Source organism: the organism of the source record quoted next, unplaced genomic scaffold (genome assembly GCF_019419815.1).
Source record: "Pyrus x bretschneideri cultivar Hongxiangsu unplaced genomic scaffold, Pyrus_bretschneideri_v1 Contig19, whole genome shotgun sequence".
NCBI classification, from domain to species: domain Eukaryota; kingdom Viridiplantae; phylum Streptophyta; class Magnoliopsida; order Rosales; family Rosaceae; genus Pyrus; species Pyrus x bretschneideri.
In genome coordinates, this window is record NW_025999490.1 from 1,370,356 (window position 1) to 1,387,486 (window position 17,131).

General features: G+C 35.4%; 1 protein-coding gene across 1 annotated transcript; it reads right to left on the reverse strand.

The window, feature by feature from the left end:
- Nucleotides 1–1,563: 1,563 nt before the first annotated feature.
- On the reverse strand, nucleotides 1,564–12,402 carry LOC125476543 (probable LRR receptor-like serine/threonine-protein kinase At1g56130). Its single transcript, XM_048582806.1, has 25 exons — nucleotides 12,146–12,402; nucleotides 9,100–9,270; nucleotides 8,639–8,825; nucleotides 8,419–8,490; nucleotides 8,223–8,294; nucleotides 7,927–7,998; nucleotides 7,729–7,800; nucleotides 7,541–7,612; nucleotides 7,364–7,435; nucleotides 7,202–7,273; nucleotides 7,047–7,118; nucleotides 6,869–6,940; nucleotides 6,704–6,775; nucleotides 6,454–6,519; nucleotides 6,189–6,251; nucleotides 5,956–6,000; nucleotides 5,788–5,849; nucleotides 5,165–5,550; nucleotides 3,820–4,015; nucleotides 3,555–3,719; nucleotides 3,315–3,433; nucleotides 2,961–3,171; nucleotides 2,618–2,849; nucleotides 2,318–2,468; nucleotides 1,564–2,229 (listed from the first exon to the last, which is right to left on the reverse strand). The coding sequence occupies exons 2-25, from the start codon at nucleotides 9,206–9,208 to the stop codon at nucleotides 1,798–1,800; spliced, it is 3,144 nt and encodes a 1,047-aa protein (XP_048438763.1). The 5' UTR covers nucleotides 9,209–9,270; nucleotides 12,146–12,402; the 3' UTR covers nucleotides 1,564–1,797.
- Between the last annotated feature and the right edge of the window lie 4,729 nt (nucleotides 12,403–17,131).

Genomic DNA, 17,131 nt, shown 5'->3' on the forward strand with positions numbered 1-17,131 from the left:
TCCTTTATAGGGATCATATGAGATCTTCCTTCTCACAACGTGTACAATCTAGCTTGAGGATGAAAGCTCCCTAGTGTCCCAATAGAAAGACACCAAGTATTGTGCAAATTATTAGCCCTAATATGTGTTCGAATAGCAAGGCAACATGTGTCAAACTAATGATTAATAATGATATGTGTTCCAATAACAAAGCAACATGTGTTGAGCTAATCCTGAACAAAAAAATATCATGTAAAATGGATGCATGTCTAAGGCCACGTTAAAGTTTATCTTATGGTAAGCTTGTTGGAACAAAACATATGGTAACTCTACAAATTGGTAGGATATCCGGATGGTGAATTAAAAGCTCCAAAACCCATGGTTATAATCACACCTCAAACTAAAACCAAAAGAGTAGCAAAGTATTTAGTTGCTGGTGGCACGCCAATGAGAAATACAAAGCCTAACAAATCAATCTACAAATAAAGTGAAACATATATGTATTTGTTAACTAATGAAAAAAAGTACTTGGTATATCAAACTTTAGCATAAAACACAAATTAAAAGTACTTTGACACTTATATATATATATATATATATATATATATGTATATCCTGAAGTTTTGAGGTTGAGTGTGAGTGCTTTCAGCATGTGGGGGTCTGAAAGACTTATGGTAAGGTCTGGAAAACAATCAAAATGGATAGGCCCATTGTATAGACTTGACTCAATCATTCCAAGTGGACTCCTTGTCCAATTTGCTCATCAAAGATGGGCATTCCTTCTTCATCTTTTTTAACAGTGTTTTTTATTTCATTTCTGGATTGTTCAGTGAGATGTTTCTCCCACCAGGAATAGAGCATTCCTGTAAATCCAGTGACCAAAAGGTCGACAACTTGTGTTTGGCTGAGATTATGATTGGTAATATAACTATTAGTAACCATAGAGATATGTTGGAGTTTGTTTAGGAGTTCTTGTTCTGACAAACCATCTATATTCCATTATATATATATATATATATATATCTACTTCTTAAAATACGGAGTATTACACTTGCACATGCCTCTTATATAAAGTAGTTGTTTTAGTCCTTTCACGTTCAAGTTTAACATACACGACATTGTTCTCCTTTTAACTCCAAACATGAACTTTCCCCTCCTAAAATGTTGCCTAATTTTTTAGGGAGGAAAGCTCATATTTGGATCCAAAAGTAGAAAATGTCATGGATGTTAGACTTGAATAGTGAAAAGATCGTAACACTCTATAACAAATATACTTATAATTTTGAGTTTGTTTTTGTATTGCATGTGGTTTAATATTCTAGTGAATAGGTCATTGAGTTTCCACGCATGTGTCACAGGTTCAAGATTCTCCCCTCATAAATTATTAAAAAAAAGGTAATAGATTGAAATTTGAATAAAAGTTAAGGTGACAGATAAAAAATTTGCCTTTTCTTCTCTATTCTGCAACTGGACCACCAACATCAAGGCTCAATTTATAGACCCAAAAAGGCCTTATTAAATTATCTGAATTCCCTTAATACATTCTTAAATTTTAGTGGTGGGATCTCCATCTAATGATGGTGGTGGTTCATGAACATATCTATAAACATTTTGTATGAATAAGTACAATATACATCCATCTGCTAGGATATGTTCAAATCTGGCATGCTTCCCCTGCCCACTACCAAAAGCCAAAGCTAAAGTACAATCACAATTAATTATTAAAATGTGTATTATATAAAAGGAAAGGGTCCAAAACAAGTACAAGGGTGCACAAAGAGATAAAAGGAGCATGCAGAAATCATTTCCCGACATTTATCACCTTCCTTCTACTCTAATGCCAGTGAGCAGTGATTGAGTGACGTTTACAGGAGAAGGCGCAGGGTCAATCCAGGGAGTGTTAGCACCACTTGCATTGCTGCCTCCCGGCTGATGGTTGAGGCGAACATTACTATCCTTGGATGCAGTTGATGGGGTATCATCCCCCACCAAAAAACTACCTGTTGACAATGTTGTTACATCTTTAAAATCATAATCTGTCAGATAGCTTGGCTTCGACATGACAGTGCCTAAGTCAATGTCTCCAGAGAGCATTGCAACCACACGTGACATAGATGGCCTCGCCATCGGTGATCCCTGTGTGCACAGAAGAGCTGCTCGTATCAATCTAGTTGCTTCAGTTTCATCAAACTCTGTCAATCTTGGATCCACCAGCCCTAGAGTTTGGTCGTTTTCATGTAGAGTCCATACCTGAAAAACATTATGCCACGGTCAAAGGAAAGTATAAACAAGTTTTTCATAACAATGCCAAAATGAAGCTAGGGGATGCAATTCCTACCCATTCAAGAAGATAAATCTTTTTTGGATCCAAGTTATTGTAAGAGTTTGGTCTCCCGCTGAGGATTTCCAAAACAACAACTCCAAAACCAAACACATCGACCTTCTCTGTCAAATGTCCAAACAATGCATACTCCGGTGCCAAATAGCCTCTGCAATGCAAGATAATCAAATGGTTGCACAATGTTGCTTGAGATCATTATAGGCATTATTAACATGTATGTTAAAATTTCATGCAAGTATAAATGTGTGTGGCCATAATGTATGTATCCTCTAGAAAAAACAATAAAGGATGGCTTACATTGTCCCTGCAACCCGGGTGCTAATGTGGGTTTTCTCGTCATCATAAAGCTTTGCCAATCCAAAATCTGATATTTTTGGGGAGAGTTCTGCATCGAGCAAAATATTACTTGCTTTGACATCTCGATGTACAACCCTTGGCCTTGACTCTTCATGAAGGTAAGCAAGTCCTCTTGCTGTTCCCAACAATATATTGAATCGAGTAGGCCAGTCAAGGTGCAAGTTACTTGTTCCTGAAATATTAGTGAACACATTCAATCAAAAACATTTCTTAACAATTTTATAGTGCTTGAAACTGCAGACAATGTTGTTTCTATGCAACCTAAAAGTAGATAGGTTTGTACCAAAAAGTGCCTGATCAAGGCTCTTGTTTTCAAGATACTCATAAACCAAAATGCGGTGGCTGCCTTCAATGCAGCATCCGTACAATTTCACTAGATTTCGATGTTGTACAGCAGATATGGTAGCAATTTCAGATACAAATTGACTTTTCCCTTGGTGAGATGCTACTGAAAGTTGCTTCACAGCCACTACTCTACCATCAGAAAGTGTACCCTACAATGTACACATAAACACAATTTAGTGACATGAAAGAAAAGAAAAAAGAAGCTTAATTTTCTTCTCTCACTCGCTCGCTCTCCCTCCCTTTCTCTTGTCATTACTTCAAGTACATTATATTGATGTAACACAGATTTCACCTTATAAACAGGGCCATATCCTCCCTCTCCTAACTTATTTGAAGGATTAAAATCTTCGGTTGCAGCTCTCAACTCAGCATAACTGAAAGTATTTGGCCGAGGGCCTAATCCTAGAATATCTGCACATTCACGAAACAGTGTGACATAAGTTTTACTTTCGTGAAAGCATTCTTACTTGTGTGTGTTAATGCCAGAGCAGAGAAACCTGAATTGGATACCACTAATAATATGGTCGTTTACCTTCATCGTCCTCTTTTTCTGATTTTTTCCTCCACATATATAAAGTCGCAAATATTAATAGCAAGCTCCCAACTCCAACAGGAACTGCAATACCAATTATCAACCCATTCCTGCTCTTCTTTCTTGGAGTAGTTGGTGGAAGCCCAGAAACCGTTGGTGTAAAATCTGAGCGATAAAGTAGACGAATTCTTCAATGTCAATTAACAGCAGAAATTTACATTTAAACCATTCATAGGAAATCTCTACTAGTTAACACAAATTGTACCTGAAGCAGCATGGACGGCTGCTATTAGTGGGCCGTAATCACCTGCTGAAGGTATGCAACAAGTCCCTTTACCAGCCCACAACAAATGAATTTCAAGATAATTCTTTGACACGCTAACATTGAATCTTTTCATAATTCCTATTTTAGCCCCACCTGCCTCCTTGGATATGTCAAAGTCCTTCGTCATGCGGGTACCCTAGCAACCAAATGAAGAACTAGGTAATAATTCTAGTCTCCTTTAAATTATGGGACACTTTAAATGCGACTCCTAATTACCAATGTCATTTAATTGAAATCTTGATGATTTTCAGTTTTTGAATAAAATCTCTGCTATTAAGGTAATAATATATTTTTATGTAGGTTATTATATTTTAAATTAAAAATTGATTTTTTTAGTTTTTTATTTTTTTTATCCACCCCACCCACACCAGGCCTCGAACTTGGGACTTATTCTATCCCACCCATTAGCCACACCATTACCACTAGGCTATTCCTAGTGGCTTAGATTGATATTTGTAGTTGTTTATATTAATGAGATTTTAAATAAAAACCATAATATATGCGATTAAAAACAATACAGGATAAAGTATATTCTCTAATATATTGTGTGTATATATATACACATACATACATACATGGGTACATTCATCAAAACTAACCAAAAAATTATTGTACCAAAACATGGGTACATTTTTCAGGAAAAAAAAAAAATTTGGCTTAATAACATATTAAATTTCTTCTATTAAACTACACATGGATACATTTTCAAATCAACAAAATTTATAAATTTTAAAAATGGATTAGAAAAAAATTGAATGGATTTTATATGAAAAGGGGTACATTTTTATATTAAAAAAGGGTACATTTATATGTAACAAATTGATATATCTAAGAATAGGTACATTTAAGATTAGAAAAAATTGAAAAATATATAAATGGGTACATTTAAGATTAAAATGTTTAAAATATTTTTATAAAAAGTTAATGGGTACAGACTTATTCTAATTTTTATTTTGGAACTTTTTTGAATTGAAAATAATCAGGAGTTTAATAAGGGTGTGAGTATTAAAACCCTAAATCAATTATTAATTTTTATTTTAAAATGTTATGTAACTAACATGCAAATTCATTAATAAATTAATGCTAGAAACTTTGATCAAAATCTGAAAACTAACAAGATCTCAGTTAATAAACATTAGTAACTAGAAACCGCATCCAAATTTTTCCTTAAATCATTATCTTTAGTTAAAGTAGCTTAAAATATCGAAAACCTGCCCAATGAGTCTTTACTCTTTACTTCAAATAAGTTAGATTTTTTTTTTTCTTTTCCCATAAGCAGCCTTACCTGAATATAGATATCAAACACACGCCGTCCTAGACTTGCCCAAGTTTGCTGAATGCGCCTATCAAAAACCGTCTCTGCAAAGTGCAATGTTACAGTGTAAGGTCCATTCTCAAGACCCAGGCCATAGTATCTCAGTGATCCTGGGGACAATCTTGAAGTCTTGAAAAGCTCGGGGGTCACATCTGTTCCGGTTACTTCTTCAAGGGTATTTTCCAGAAACGATCGGTTCACTCCATCAGAAAACATACCGACATTGCTGACGGCCCATTTCTCTATACTGGTTACATTGAATGTTGCTGGACCAAGAGCAGAGTCTTCAGCCTCATACAATATGCCATCACGTCCCTTCATTTGCGGTCCACCACAATTGATTGAGAAGTTTGCATCTGTAAGTTTCATGTAATACCAGAATCTATCCATGATTAGCGATGAAACTTCAAATTGAAGACTCATACTAATGTTTTTCAGTCACATTTCTGACCAGTTATGCTTATTACTGAACTTATGAAAACATGCTGGTAATCTATATCCATATGTATACATAACTAGAGAAGCAATGCCTTCTCCTCCAACATGACGTTGAGTTAAAACAGTAAATGTTGGGTGACATAAAAGCAGATTACATCGTGGGGTATTTCGATTGCATGGAAAATTTCTCTGGAGGCAATTCAATCCAGGAAGAGTACTGCGAACATAGAGAACAATGATTAGTTATCCAGATAGAAACATAGAGTGGAAGAGTAGTGATAGTATTGCTTGTCTAAAAACCGGCAACAGAAACTTCAACTCACGTTATGTTTTTTTTGTCAAATGTGAAGTTGTTGACCACTAAGTTCCTGCATAAAATCATTAATCAATTAACATGTGAAGAAATATATCTCTGTCAAATGAACATTCCACGTACATGATCAAAACTTAATAGGCAAGTAGCACTGTGAGAACGAATCGTAGTGATATTTTTTGTCCGAACATATTCTGGGGATTTAAACTGTAAAATGAAGATGAAAGATAAAAGGAGACGTACAGTTGCGATATTGTGGTCACCCACTGGGGAAAGCTTCCTGATAAAAAATTGTAAGACAAATCTCTGCTAATAACAAAATAGAATCAGAAGACACAAAATACATGAAAGTTATAAGAACTTCAACTTGTGTAAGATAAAGGATTAGAATGCTTACAAAATGCACAGACACACACATGCACGTGCGCACACATGTACAAAGTATTGGTTTCAGTGTCAGTAGACTCAGTACATTCTATAGGACTACTTTTAAGAAATGAGGACTTACATAGTCTGAAGTGGATTGCTCTTTTGGCTCGGAAGAGGTCCAGACAGACTATTGTTTCCAAGAAACCTGGCCATTTCGATTATAGTAGAAGGCACCCAGAAAAGAAAGAGAGATGAGCAAGAAAAAGGTCAGATGTGCACAAAATCTATAAGGATTAGACCAGATCTTCAATCAAAGTAGGGAATGTTAAAGATTTGATAACTTATGTATGATGAGGCAAGCAAAATATAATAATAAGAACGGGGATTACAAGGATGTAAGAGAACTCATGGTGAACAAAGAACTTGGGAGTTGGCCTGTCAAATTGTTGAAACTCAGATCCCTGCAACACCACCGATAAGTTGAGAGGAGCAATCAGAATGAAAGAAAACTAATTGGCTAGTTAGGGCTCAAGCTTATATGCGCTGGTACGTACAGTATCTGTAGACTTTGATATTCTCCAATATCAGATGGGATGGTACCAGTGATTAATGCATTTCGTAGTTTTCTGTTATTCACATCAAATTTGATAAAAAGTAGATGGAGTAAGATATCAAAAGGAAAAAGGAAAAAGTTGGATGAAAGTATATGGATCAACAAGAATCTTCACTTACAATTCAGTCAAGTTCTTCATTTTTTTTATGAAATCAAGAGAGGAGCTCCCATCGTATATATCACTGATATGCCTACATCATTATATGCAAAATAACTGAAATCCCGTCTTCGGAGAAAGAGAAAGAATTACAATTTATGAAGCATTTGTACTTACAGAGATTTCATTGAGGTCAGTTGAGAAAAGCTGGTTGGTATTGGGCCTTCCAAAGAGTTCCCTTGAAATCGCCTACAGAAACATATAAGAAGCTTGTGAACAAGTTATCCATCTCAGGTCTGCTTTCATAAACTGCATAAGATCAAAATTTTCTGTGCTTACAAGGAAATGAGTTGTGTCCAATTCCCTATGAAATCAGGTATCTTTCCTGAGAAAAGACTGTCCGATGTCCAACTAAAATTCACAAAGTTGACGTATAATAAGCTCATCCAAGAAAAGCAATCTAAAAGTACTAGATAAACGAACAAATCTAAAATACGATTTAAGAGCCGTTCTTACAAGATTTGCATACTGGTTAGCTTGGCAAATGTTGAAGGAATTTCACCACTGAGTCCGCAGCTGTCCATGTAACTGTGAAAATCATAAGGCAACTGATTAATACCCATCTTATACATAATGTGCAATTTTTGCTTATGCATAAGGAACTAACATGTAATTCAAATATGATGATTTAACGAACCACTTACATTTGCTGGAGCTTGACTAAATTACCAAGTTCTGGAGGGAGTGTTCCGGAGAAATTATTTGATCCGAAGCCCCTGCAAGTCATGTTGAACAGGCAAACAATTACTTGAAAGCAATTATTGAAGAGTGACAGAAGGTTCTGTATCTAATCTTTATGACACAAAATTTTACTGTACGCTTTCTCATTTTTCATGGCTTACAGTATACTTAGCTCCTTAAGGTTTCCAAGCTCCTTGGGGATGGGCCCAGAGAATGAATTGTGGCCAATTTGCCTGAATGGAGATATCAGTCAACTAAAGATAAGCACCATTACATTACACAAGAAACTAGTACTGCATTATTCAATAAAATCATAATGGTTTGTGAGATTACGGTGTAAACAATAGAGAAAAGGTGTAAAGAACATAACTGTAGATTATGATATTCAAAATGAAGTATACAAATTGCGACGAGTCAGAAGTATGATATTTAAAACAAATTTTCTCTCACTACTTACAATTCAATCAATGCAGACATATTGCCAACAAATGCCGGTAGGGGACCTTTGAAATAATTCTTATCAATTTTCCTACAAAAATTGAAACGAAATGTAATCATTAACTCTTAATCTTACAACGTCACCATATTTTTAATTTCCAATTGATAATTTTGATGAACCAAAAACAGAGAAGGGAGTTGGAAAAAATTCATACAAAACCGCGAGATATCTTAGAGCCAAAAGTTCTTCATGAAACACCCCTCGTTTGTACAGGGCTTGCACTCTCCTGGAAAGCAAAAAGATGGACCATTTAGAACTTTATAAAATGGAGTGGCACAGTCAAATTATTGACGAATATATATATAGGTATAGCTAGCGAAAAATCAGCATTGTCAGAGAAATCTTGTTCATAAAGAGAGAGTAGTTTAACATACAGTTTGGTGATGTGGCAGGTAGCATTGTTGTCGTAAGTACAGTTGCAAACGATGGCTGGGTTGTTATTGGGGTTCTCAAAATCGGTGCCGTTGAAGGCAGATCCACTGCAGGGTTCTCCGCTAATATTCCACAGCCCCGACATTGCTTGTGTGTCCCATTGTTCAAATATTGAGTTCAACGCCCTCACTGCACTCTCAGTTAATTCAGTCCTTGTGTGTATTATATTATATCACACCATGATTTGACTTGTGTTACCACTTACCAGGCTATCTCGAATCAAATGAGAGATCAAACTGATTATTACAAAGGAAAATTACCCTTAAATTGGATGTTTTGTATATGGGAAAAAAAATGGCTTTGCAAATAACTTCCTCAGAAACTTCATTTCATACAGTCGAAAAACACTTAAATATCATTTTGTAGAGAGAGAGAGAGAGAGAGAGAGAGAGAGAGAGAGAACCTTCAGATGGGTCAGTGGTAGCATTTTGAACAAAGGACAGCTGAAAACAGAAGCAGCTGAGGAAGCAGAGTAATAGTATCCTCATCAACTTCATCTTCATATTGTACATGTGAAGAACTTGCTCTCCTCGACGGATTGAAACTAAACGGCCAACCCTTGTATTCCAACTGGCTGAATCTTGCATGTAAAAAGAAGACCATTAGATTTTAGTCATATATTGACAACGTGTGCGTATATACTTAAATTTTGTCCAAGTTGTATGATCAAATGGCGGCCAACACCTTTTTAATTTCCCACCTGGAGTTGGCTAAGGCTTTGACCGTATTAGTTGAATTGTATATTGTAGTATTAGACATTAAGTTGAAATATTCATGTACAATTCCAGATTGTTAATATTTTTCTGGTTGAAAATATCAAGGGATTGACTTACGGATCAACATTCTTACTCGGTCAACTACTAATTACGGAGAGGGATTTTTATCCATAGCGAAAGAACAAAGGATTAATTCCTTGTTAGTTGGTGATCTTGATTTGAAATCTAACGAGGATGTCATCATGACAATATCTTAAACTAATCACATTATTATGTATGACAAAATCGAATTGTAACTTTGGTCTAAAATGGGCGACTCTAAGCCAAAAAGGATTCTTGATTTGGGAGGATGGGAAAAGAACGTCGATTATAAGCAAATAAACTATTTTTACGATTCGAACCTGTAACCTTTCGATCACAAAGAAGCAAATTTTGCATTATGCCAAGGCTCGCCCTAAATTGTAGCTTTAGTCGATAATCTAAAAATTCATTATAGCTATGCATGTATTCGACAAAATATGAAACACTGGTTATTGACGTTAATTCTATGAGAATTTTTATTAAAAGGAGCATACGTGCAATTCTCTAATTTATTCTTCTTAAAGGTATTCCTCGGAATTTTGGCCAAAATTCTTAGCGCGAAAGACTAATGCTTAACATTTGTCGAACTTAAATACTACTTATAATAGATCTTAAATTTGTATACTAAAACTACAATCAAGTCATAATTCACAAACTAGTCTAGTACTTTAATTTTCTCCTTTTCAATGTTAGGAAAAGAAAAAAAAAATTGTTCATATCAAAGACTCATACTCATCCTCGCAATCGTATCAATAAACTCATCTCTCTTAGCATAAAATAAAATCGACAGGTTTTATTAACCAGTAATACGCATTGGGTAGGAAAGGCAAGGGAGACACATATACTGCTTAAGTGGAATCCGGATTCTCCTGGAAATTCATAAATTGTGTTCGTTCATCGTATTTCATGCGGTCAAAAATTATTTTTTATTTTTTATTTAAAATGAAATACAATCAGTACTTAACGAAAATTGACTATATAATGTACGATGAACAAACACAATTCACAGATTTTCAGGCAAAAAAAAAAAAATCCAAAGAGTGACGTTGGGCGTAAGTGACCTTTGATGTATGACACGTAGGTTGCACATGCAACGCGATCAACTTGCGGTCAGAGTTGATGAGTTTTCCAAAATGTTCAATAAGTTTAATCACGGATAAGATATTATATAAATGGTTGATCTCGGTTTACTATTCTAAAATTTTGTGATTTTTATTTAGTACATAAAATTTTTTTTTATCTCAGAATCATACCTCAAGTCTTAATTTTTGAGCAGTCTCATACATTCGTTAAACTGATTGTTAAGTCAGCCTTTAACTAATGACATGACACCTATAAAAACAATAACTAGACGTTACGCATCAATAAAAGTCCACGTGAATATTAAAAATAAATTAAAACCCATAAAAAAATAAAAAAAAAATTTGAGCAATGATGCAGCAGCCTGCTATCTTTCTTTCTCTTCTCTCCCTAAAATCCCGTATCCCCAGCAACCCTTGCCCTCGCGACCTCATAACCCTCAACAAAGGTTTTCGGACCTCGTAACCGTCACCCTTCGTCTAGCTGCCACTAGCAATGGGTGGGCGGAGATCAATTCGGCCACCAACGGAGGAATTGAAAGGGAAAATAAAGCGTGCCTGATGATAAACCTATCGATCCGATTTGCTCCGAAGAATTAGAATTCTTTGTCCATGGATTTTGCCCACTTTATTTTTTCCAAAACCAATTTCCATCGTGCGTTTTCCGTTGCCCTTAAAAAAAATTGCAGAAATTTGGGAACGAAGGTGAAGGCCAGAGAAATCCCGCTCATCTCTTCACTCCAGGGCCAAATCCCACTCATTGGGTTTTCATCACTTCTTCCTTAATCCAAGCCGCGGCGGAGCAGGACAAAGCCGAAGGCACGCCAGACTCACCAACCCAGATCCCAACCATTTCTTTTCTGCCTGAACCACCCAGCCAACCCCGAACCACCAGGACCCACACCTGTTGCTGCTCGACCCGTCGCAACCTCGCGCTTGCCTGACCACCTGCTGCAACCCGCCATAACCACCAAAGTTGCACCTTCGTCGCACCCAGATCCACAGAAAAACTAATTGCAGAAGAGAGAAGAAGGGACGGGGGAGAGGAAGCAATTATCCCCACCTTTTTCTATTTTTATTTTTTTTAATGTTTTTTTAATTTTAGTTTTTTGTAATTTTCACATGGATCTTTAATGATACGCTCAATCATTGTTCATATGGTCACCACGTTACCAGTTAAAAGATGACTTAACAGACAACTTAACGAATGTATAAGACTGTTTGAAAATTAAGACACGAGGTATGATTCTGGTATAAAAAAAATTTTATGCACTAAATGTTGAAAACCACGAAACTTTAAGATAGTAAACTGAGATTAATCTTTATATAAAATATGCAAATAATTATTCGACATTGGCAAACCACGCAATATATATTTTTTTTTTTATGTTTTTTAAGCAAGCAAACGGATAGGGAAATATACTGCTTTCGAATGCATCTGTTGATCACAGTTAAGGATGAACTTTAACATTTCGAAAGAGAGAGCCAGCTAGCTAGCAGTTGATCTCCTGTATTTTATAGGTGCATGTCATATATATATAGAGAGAGAGAGAGAGAGAGAGAGAGAGCCGACCTGCTGTTGAAGCAGAAGGAGGAGCTGAAGCAGAAGCAAGCAGAAAACTGGAAGGAAGAGATCAGAGATGTCGGCTGCCTCGCCCACTAGTTCTGAAATTCATCCCCTCTCTCTCTCCTCTCTCTTTCTCCTACTAAGAGCCTATGAGAATGAAAAGGATCATTCCCACTCTGGCACCGTGGAAGTAGTGTACATATATAGTGGCATAATTGGTCTGAGTCGATGACAGTCTGTTTATTCTTCAAACCAGCAATTTGTTTATTCAGCAACTAGGATAATTAAAATGCAGACGACGCTTTTCTACAGGGACGAAAACTTTGTCTATGTATTTTGACGTGAGTAATGTTAAATAAATTAAATTTAGAGACAAAATTTAAAATTAAATAATGTGTCACCAATAAGAATGAACATGTTTATCAACGCTTAAGTAATAAACTAATCATAAATTTCTATGTCCTTTAATTTCTAAAATTTGTCTACAAATTTAGTCTCGCTAACATTATTCTTTTGATGTTAGTTTGATTTCCACTAATTTCTTTCCTTCAACAATTAACAATTTTATCTACTTAGGCTTTGCCTAATGTCCACGCAATTTTACAACTTTCAACACGCATTTGCTTTGGGTTGGATCATTTTTCTTGACTAAACCAGGTTTATAATTCAACATTAGCATGAATTGTTCACACCATTACATATATAGTCTTACACGTTAATGCACACCAACTTAGGCTTTGCCTAATGTCCACACAATTTTACAACTTTCAATATGCCTTTACTTTGGGCTGGACTACTTCTCTTAACCAAATCAGGATTATAATTCAACATTAGCAAGGTGGTTCGCACCGTTTGCATAACTTTTCTTCTCCATTCTCAAAATAACTTTTTAAATTTTCTTGTCAATATGCATTTGCTTTGGGTTGGTTCACGTTAACATGCATTTGCTTTGGGCTGGACCACTTTTCTTGTCAATTCTCAAAATAACTATTTAATTTTTTCTCGACGACATGATATTTAATAATGTGGATGGCATTAAATTATCTCGTGATCAAAAGATAACGAGTCAATGGAGAAAGTTGACGAATTGGGAGGTAAACTTCCGGGCTCGTTTAAGAAAGAAATCAAAATTTAACTTTAAAATGTTCAATTTGTAAACGGCTTGTAATTTATGAAAAAAATTGTTAAAATGAAGGATCCTTTGAAATAATATAATATTTTCAGTCGTCATTTCGTTTTTAACTTTAGTTTGCAAAGTTATATACTTACAACATGATTTTTGTAATTATGTTTAGTCATAAAGGGTTTGGTACACAAACAACAAATGGTTGCCACAATTCTACAGAGGACACAAATTATATATATACACACACTAAAAGAGTAACTTTCGTTTTAATTTCCGTTATGTCCTTTTAGACTCAAATAATTGTTACTTCTACAGTGTATATCTGATTTTACCCCCACCTATTCTGCTGTTGTTTCAATTTGGCAAGTTTGCTTTGCTGTCAAACGGAGAACAAAATGGGACGCATGGGTTTTCACTGCTTCTTCCCTCTCTCTCTCCTCAACTCATTGTTCATCCTTTCCACTAGTGTTGGGTTGGGTTCGAAACGGTTTGGTTTTTTGTCAAAACCGAAACCGAAACGAAATTTCAAATTTTTTTCTTTTTTTCGGTTCAGTTTTTTCCGAAACAATTGGTGGGCATTTTGAACAATTAGTGGTAAAGGACACTTTGAAATCAAATTTTTTTCTGCAGCTGAGACAATTGATTAGTTGATAAGAAAGCGACATTTTCTTTCCATTTGTAAGATTTAGCCAAAAGTATTTTTTAACAACTATGATATAGTTTGATTTCAATTCATAATTACTTATTTTGTTAAATTTAACCTCTAATCTGTTAGTAAATCTTTATACTTTATGTGCAAATACATATATAATCCTGTACGTATAATTTTTTATAATGTTGTTAAACAGTTTTACTTTCATCTTTTTGTCTGTAGAGGGTGAAAACTGCCCTGTTCACAGATGCGAAACAGGGGACATCTTCTACTTCATATGGGACGTAGAGATTAGTTCGATCGTGATTGTTTTTCTGATTTGGTTAAATTCAAAATTAGTTGGCTTGTGTCTAATTTAGTTGTTTGCATTGTTTGCACACGTAGTCGTTTTCTAACTTAGTTCATCAAAATATGTCATCCAATTTTCAATCCCGCAATAACGTGTGAATCACATTTCCCGCAGCAACGCGCGGACTACACTTTCTAGTTATCTATTCTGAAATTGAGGTAGGATTTATTGTTTATTTAGCTACAGTTAAATTTTTGCCCCTCGATTTTACCTTATTTACAAGAAACTCATCAAATTTGCGCTGGGTTGGAAGGGTAATTCTTAGAACTTAGAAGGGTAATTTTGTCCGCAGGGTATGAGACGGATTGGCCCTTGATTTCACCTTATTTACAAAAAAAACCATCAGATTTGGGCTTGATTTCACCTTAGAAGGGTAATTACTCTATCTTTAATAATTCCTGACCACGACATTCATTATTTAAATGTTAGATTGAAACTTTAACCATTCAAGGCAGGGTGCAAATACAGAGTGTAATATATACCCACTATCTCACTGTCTGGAAAGAAATTGGATCCTCTTAGAGGCAATGCCTCGGGATCCTCTTGACCGAACAACACAGGTCATTGGATTTTGATCCAACGTTTACAATTATTATAACTTTAGTGGAACCTCTTATTTGTAGCCGTTGGATCAAAATTCAACGACTCATGTTGTCCGATCAGGAGGATCCGAGGCATTACCTCGGAGAGGATCCCATTCTGCCTGGAAAAACTCACGAAGAAGATAAGAGCATCTGTATATTCCTTTACAGCTCATTGTTTAATATTTTATTATCATGTTGACCTAAAACATATCACATCACATACCATTTTATTATTTAAATCTATTAGACACATGGGTGGGCTGATCACGTTCACCTAAAACCCTCTTTAATCCGTACACCCATTACATCATTTTAAGTATTATCGTATTATTGCAACGACAATTTACAAGAATAAGCATTTCTGATTAAATTATTATTTTTGATAAACCCATTTAGAATCTGATCTGGGTTTTGCTTGGATTCCAGGGTAAAAACCTTGAAACTTAGGCCATCTACAACCGATGGCTGGCTAGAGAGATCGTTTTAGCCCTCTGGCCCTCCAAGATTCTCCAAGATATTAATATTTTAATGAACAGTACAGGGCCATATTTGCCTCCGTCTCCAATCGAGGGCTAGAGGGCCAGAGGGCTCGTTTTAGCCCTGCCACAAAAAACCATCTCCAACCGAGGGCTAAAGGGCCATAAAGCCAAACATAATTTATTATTTAAAAACTACAACTTAAATTAAAAAAAATGGCTAAGTGACATTAGCATGACGTCAGCTAGCCGTTGGATTTGAATTTTTCTTTTGCTATAAATAGGGTGAATATTGGGCTATAATTCACACAACTTTGAATTCAATCTATTTCAATTCAATCTCTTTCAATTCAAATTTGGAATGAATTTCAACTTTGGATCCTTTTCGAATTCCAACTCGGGGTCCTTATCCAATTCCAAATTGGAAGCAAAATGGGCGCAAATGAGACGAGAAGATAAGAAGTGTGATGAAGAAGTTCAAGTATGTCTGAGTCTACATGCCTTGATACTCTTCAACAATTCTGTGACACAATTGTTCAGGTTTACAAAGACGAGTACCTTCGCGAGCCAAATCAAGAAGATCTGAATCGGCTCCTTCGCAAAGCTGAAGACCGTGGGTTTCCAGGCATGATAGGGTCATTAGACTGCATGCATTGGGATTGGAAGAACTGTCCCACCGGATGGCAAGGGAAAGTCGAGAAAGCCAACTGTTGTGTTAGAGGCGATTGTCTCATATGACACATGGATTTGGCATGCTTTCTTTGGAGTCCTTGGATCCCAAAATGACATTACAGTTTTTGGGCGTTCACCCCTCTTCAATAACTTGACGGAAGGTAAAACACCTCAACTTCACTACTACATCAACAACCATCAATACAATATGGGGTATGACTTGGCAGATGGCATCTACCCAAAGTGGGCGACACTTGTCCAAGCAATTCCAAACCCTAGGAATGACGCAGAAAAGTTGTTTACCTTACACCAAGAGGCATACCGGAAAGATGTTGAGAGAGCTTTTGGTATTCTACAAGCACGGTGGAAGATTATTAGCGAACCGGCAAAAGGGTGGAGTCGAGAAAATTTGGACTCCATCATGATGTCTTGCATCATATTACACAATATGATAGTGGAGGATGAGCGAGATGAGTATATTGATGGAGAGTCCGATGACGACCAAGAAGATCCAAATAGGTCAAGAAGAGCTCGTGCAAAAATATATGATGGGCCTAATTTGCCTTTCAATCCAAGAACTCGTAGTATCTCTATGAATGAGTACATGAGGCGCTATAGAATGATACGTTCTCGTGCCACAAACAAGTACCTACAACATGATCTTGTTGCACATCTTTGGGCCAAAAGAAGCATGGAGTAAGCGTTTAAGTTTTATGTTATTAAATGTTATTTAAAATGTTGTTTAAGTTTCATGTTGTTAAATGTTTTTTTTTTTATGTTGTATAATTTGTATGTTAGTTAATGTTATTTAATATTATTTCATATTGTTTAATGTTGTTTCATGTTACTTAATTTAATTTAATTTTGTATAATGGTTTAGGAACTTATAGGAAAAAAATAAATTTTGTGAAATAGAAGTTATAGGATAAAAATAGATTTTAAAATAAAATAAAGCAACTATGTGAAATAGAAGTTATTAGAAAAAATAAAATTTAAAAAAAAAATAAACAAATTTTGTAAAATAAAAGTTATAGGAAAGAATAGAATTTAAAAAAAAATATTAAAAATAGAAGTTAAAGTAAAAATTTTGTAAATAACAAATAATAATAAAACTATTAAAAAAAATCGTTAGA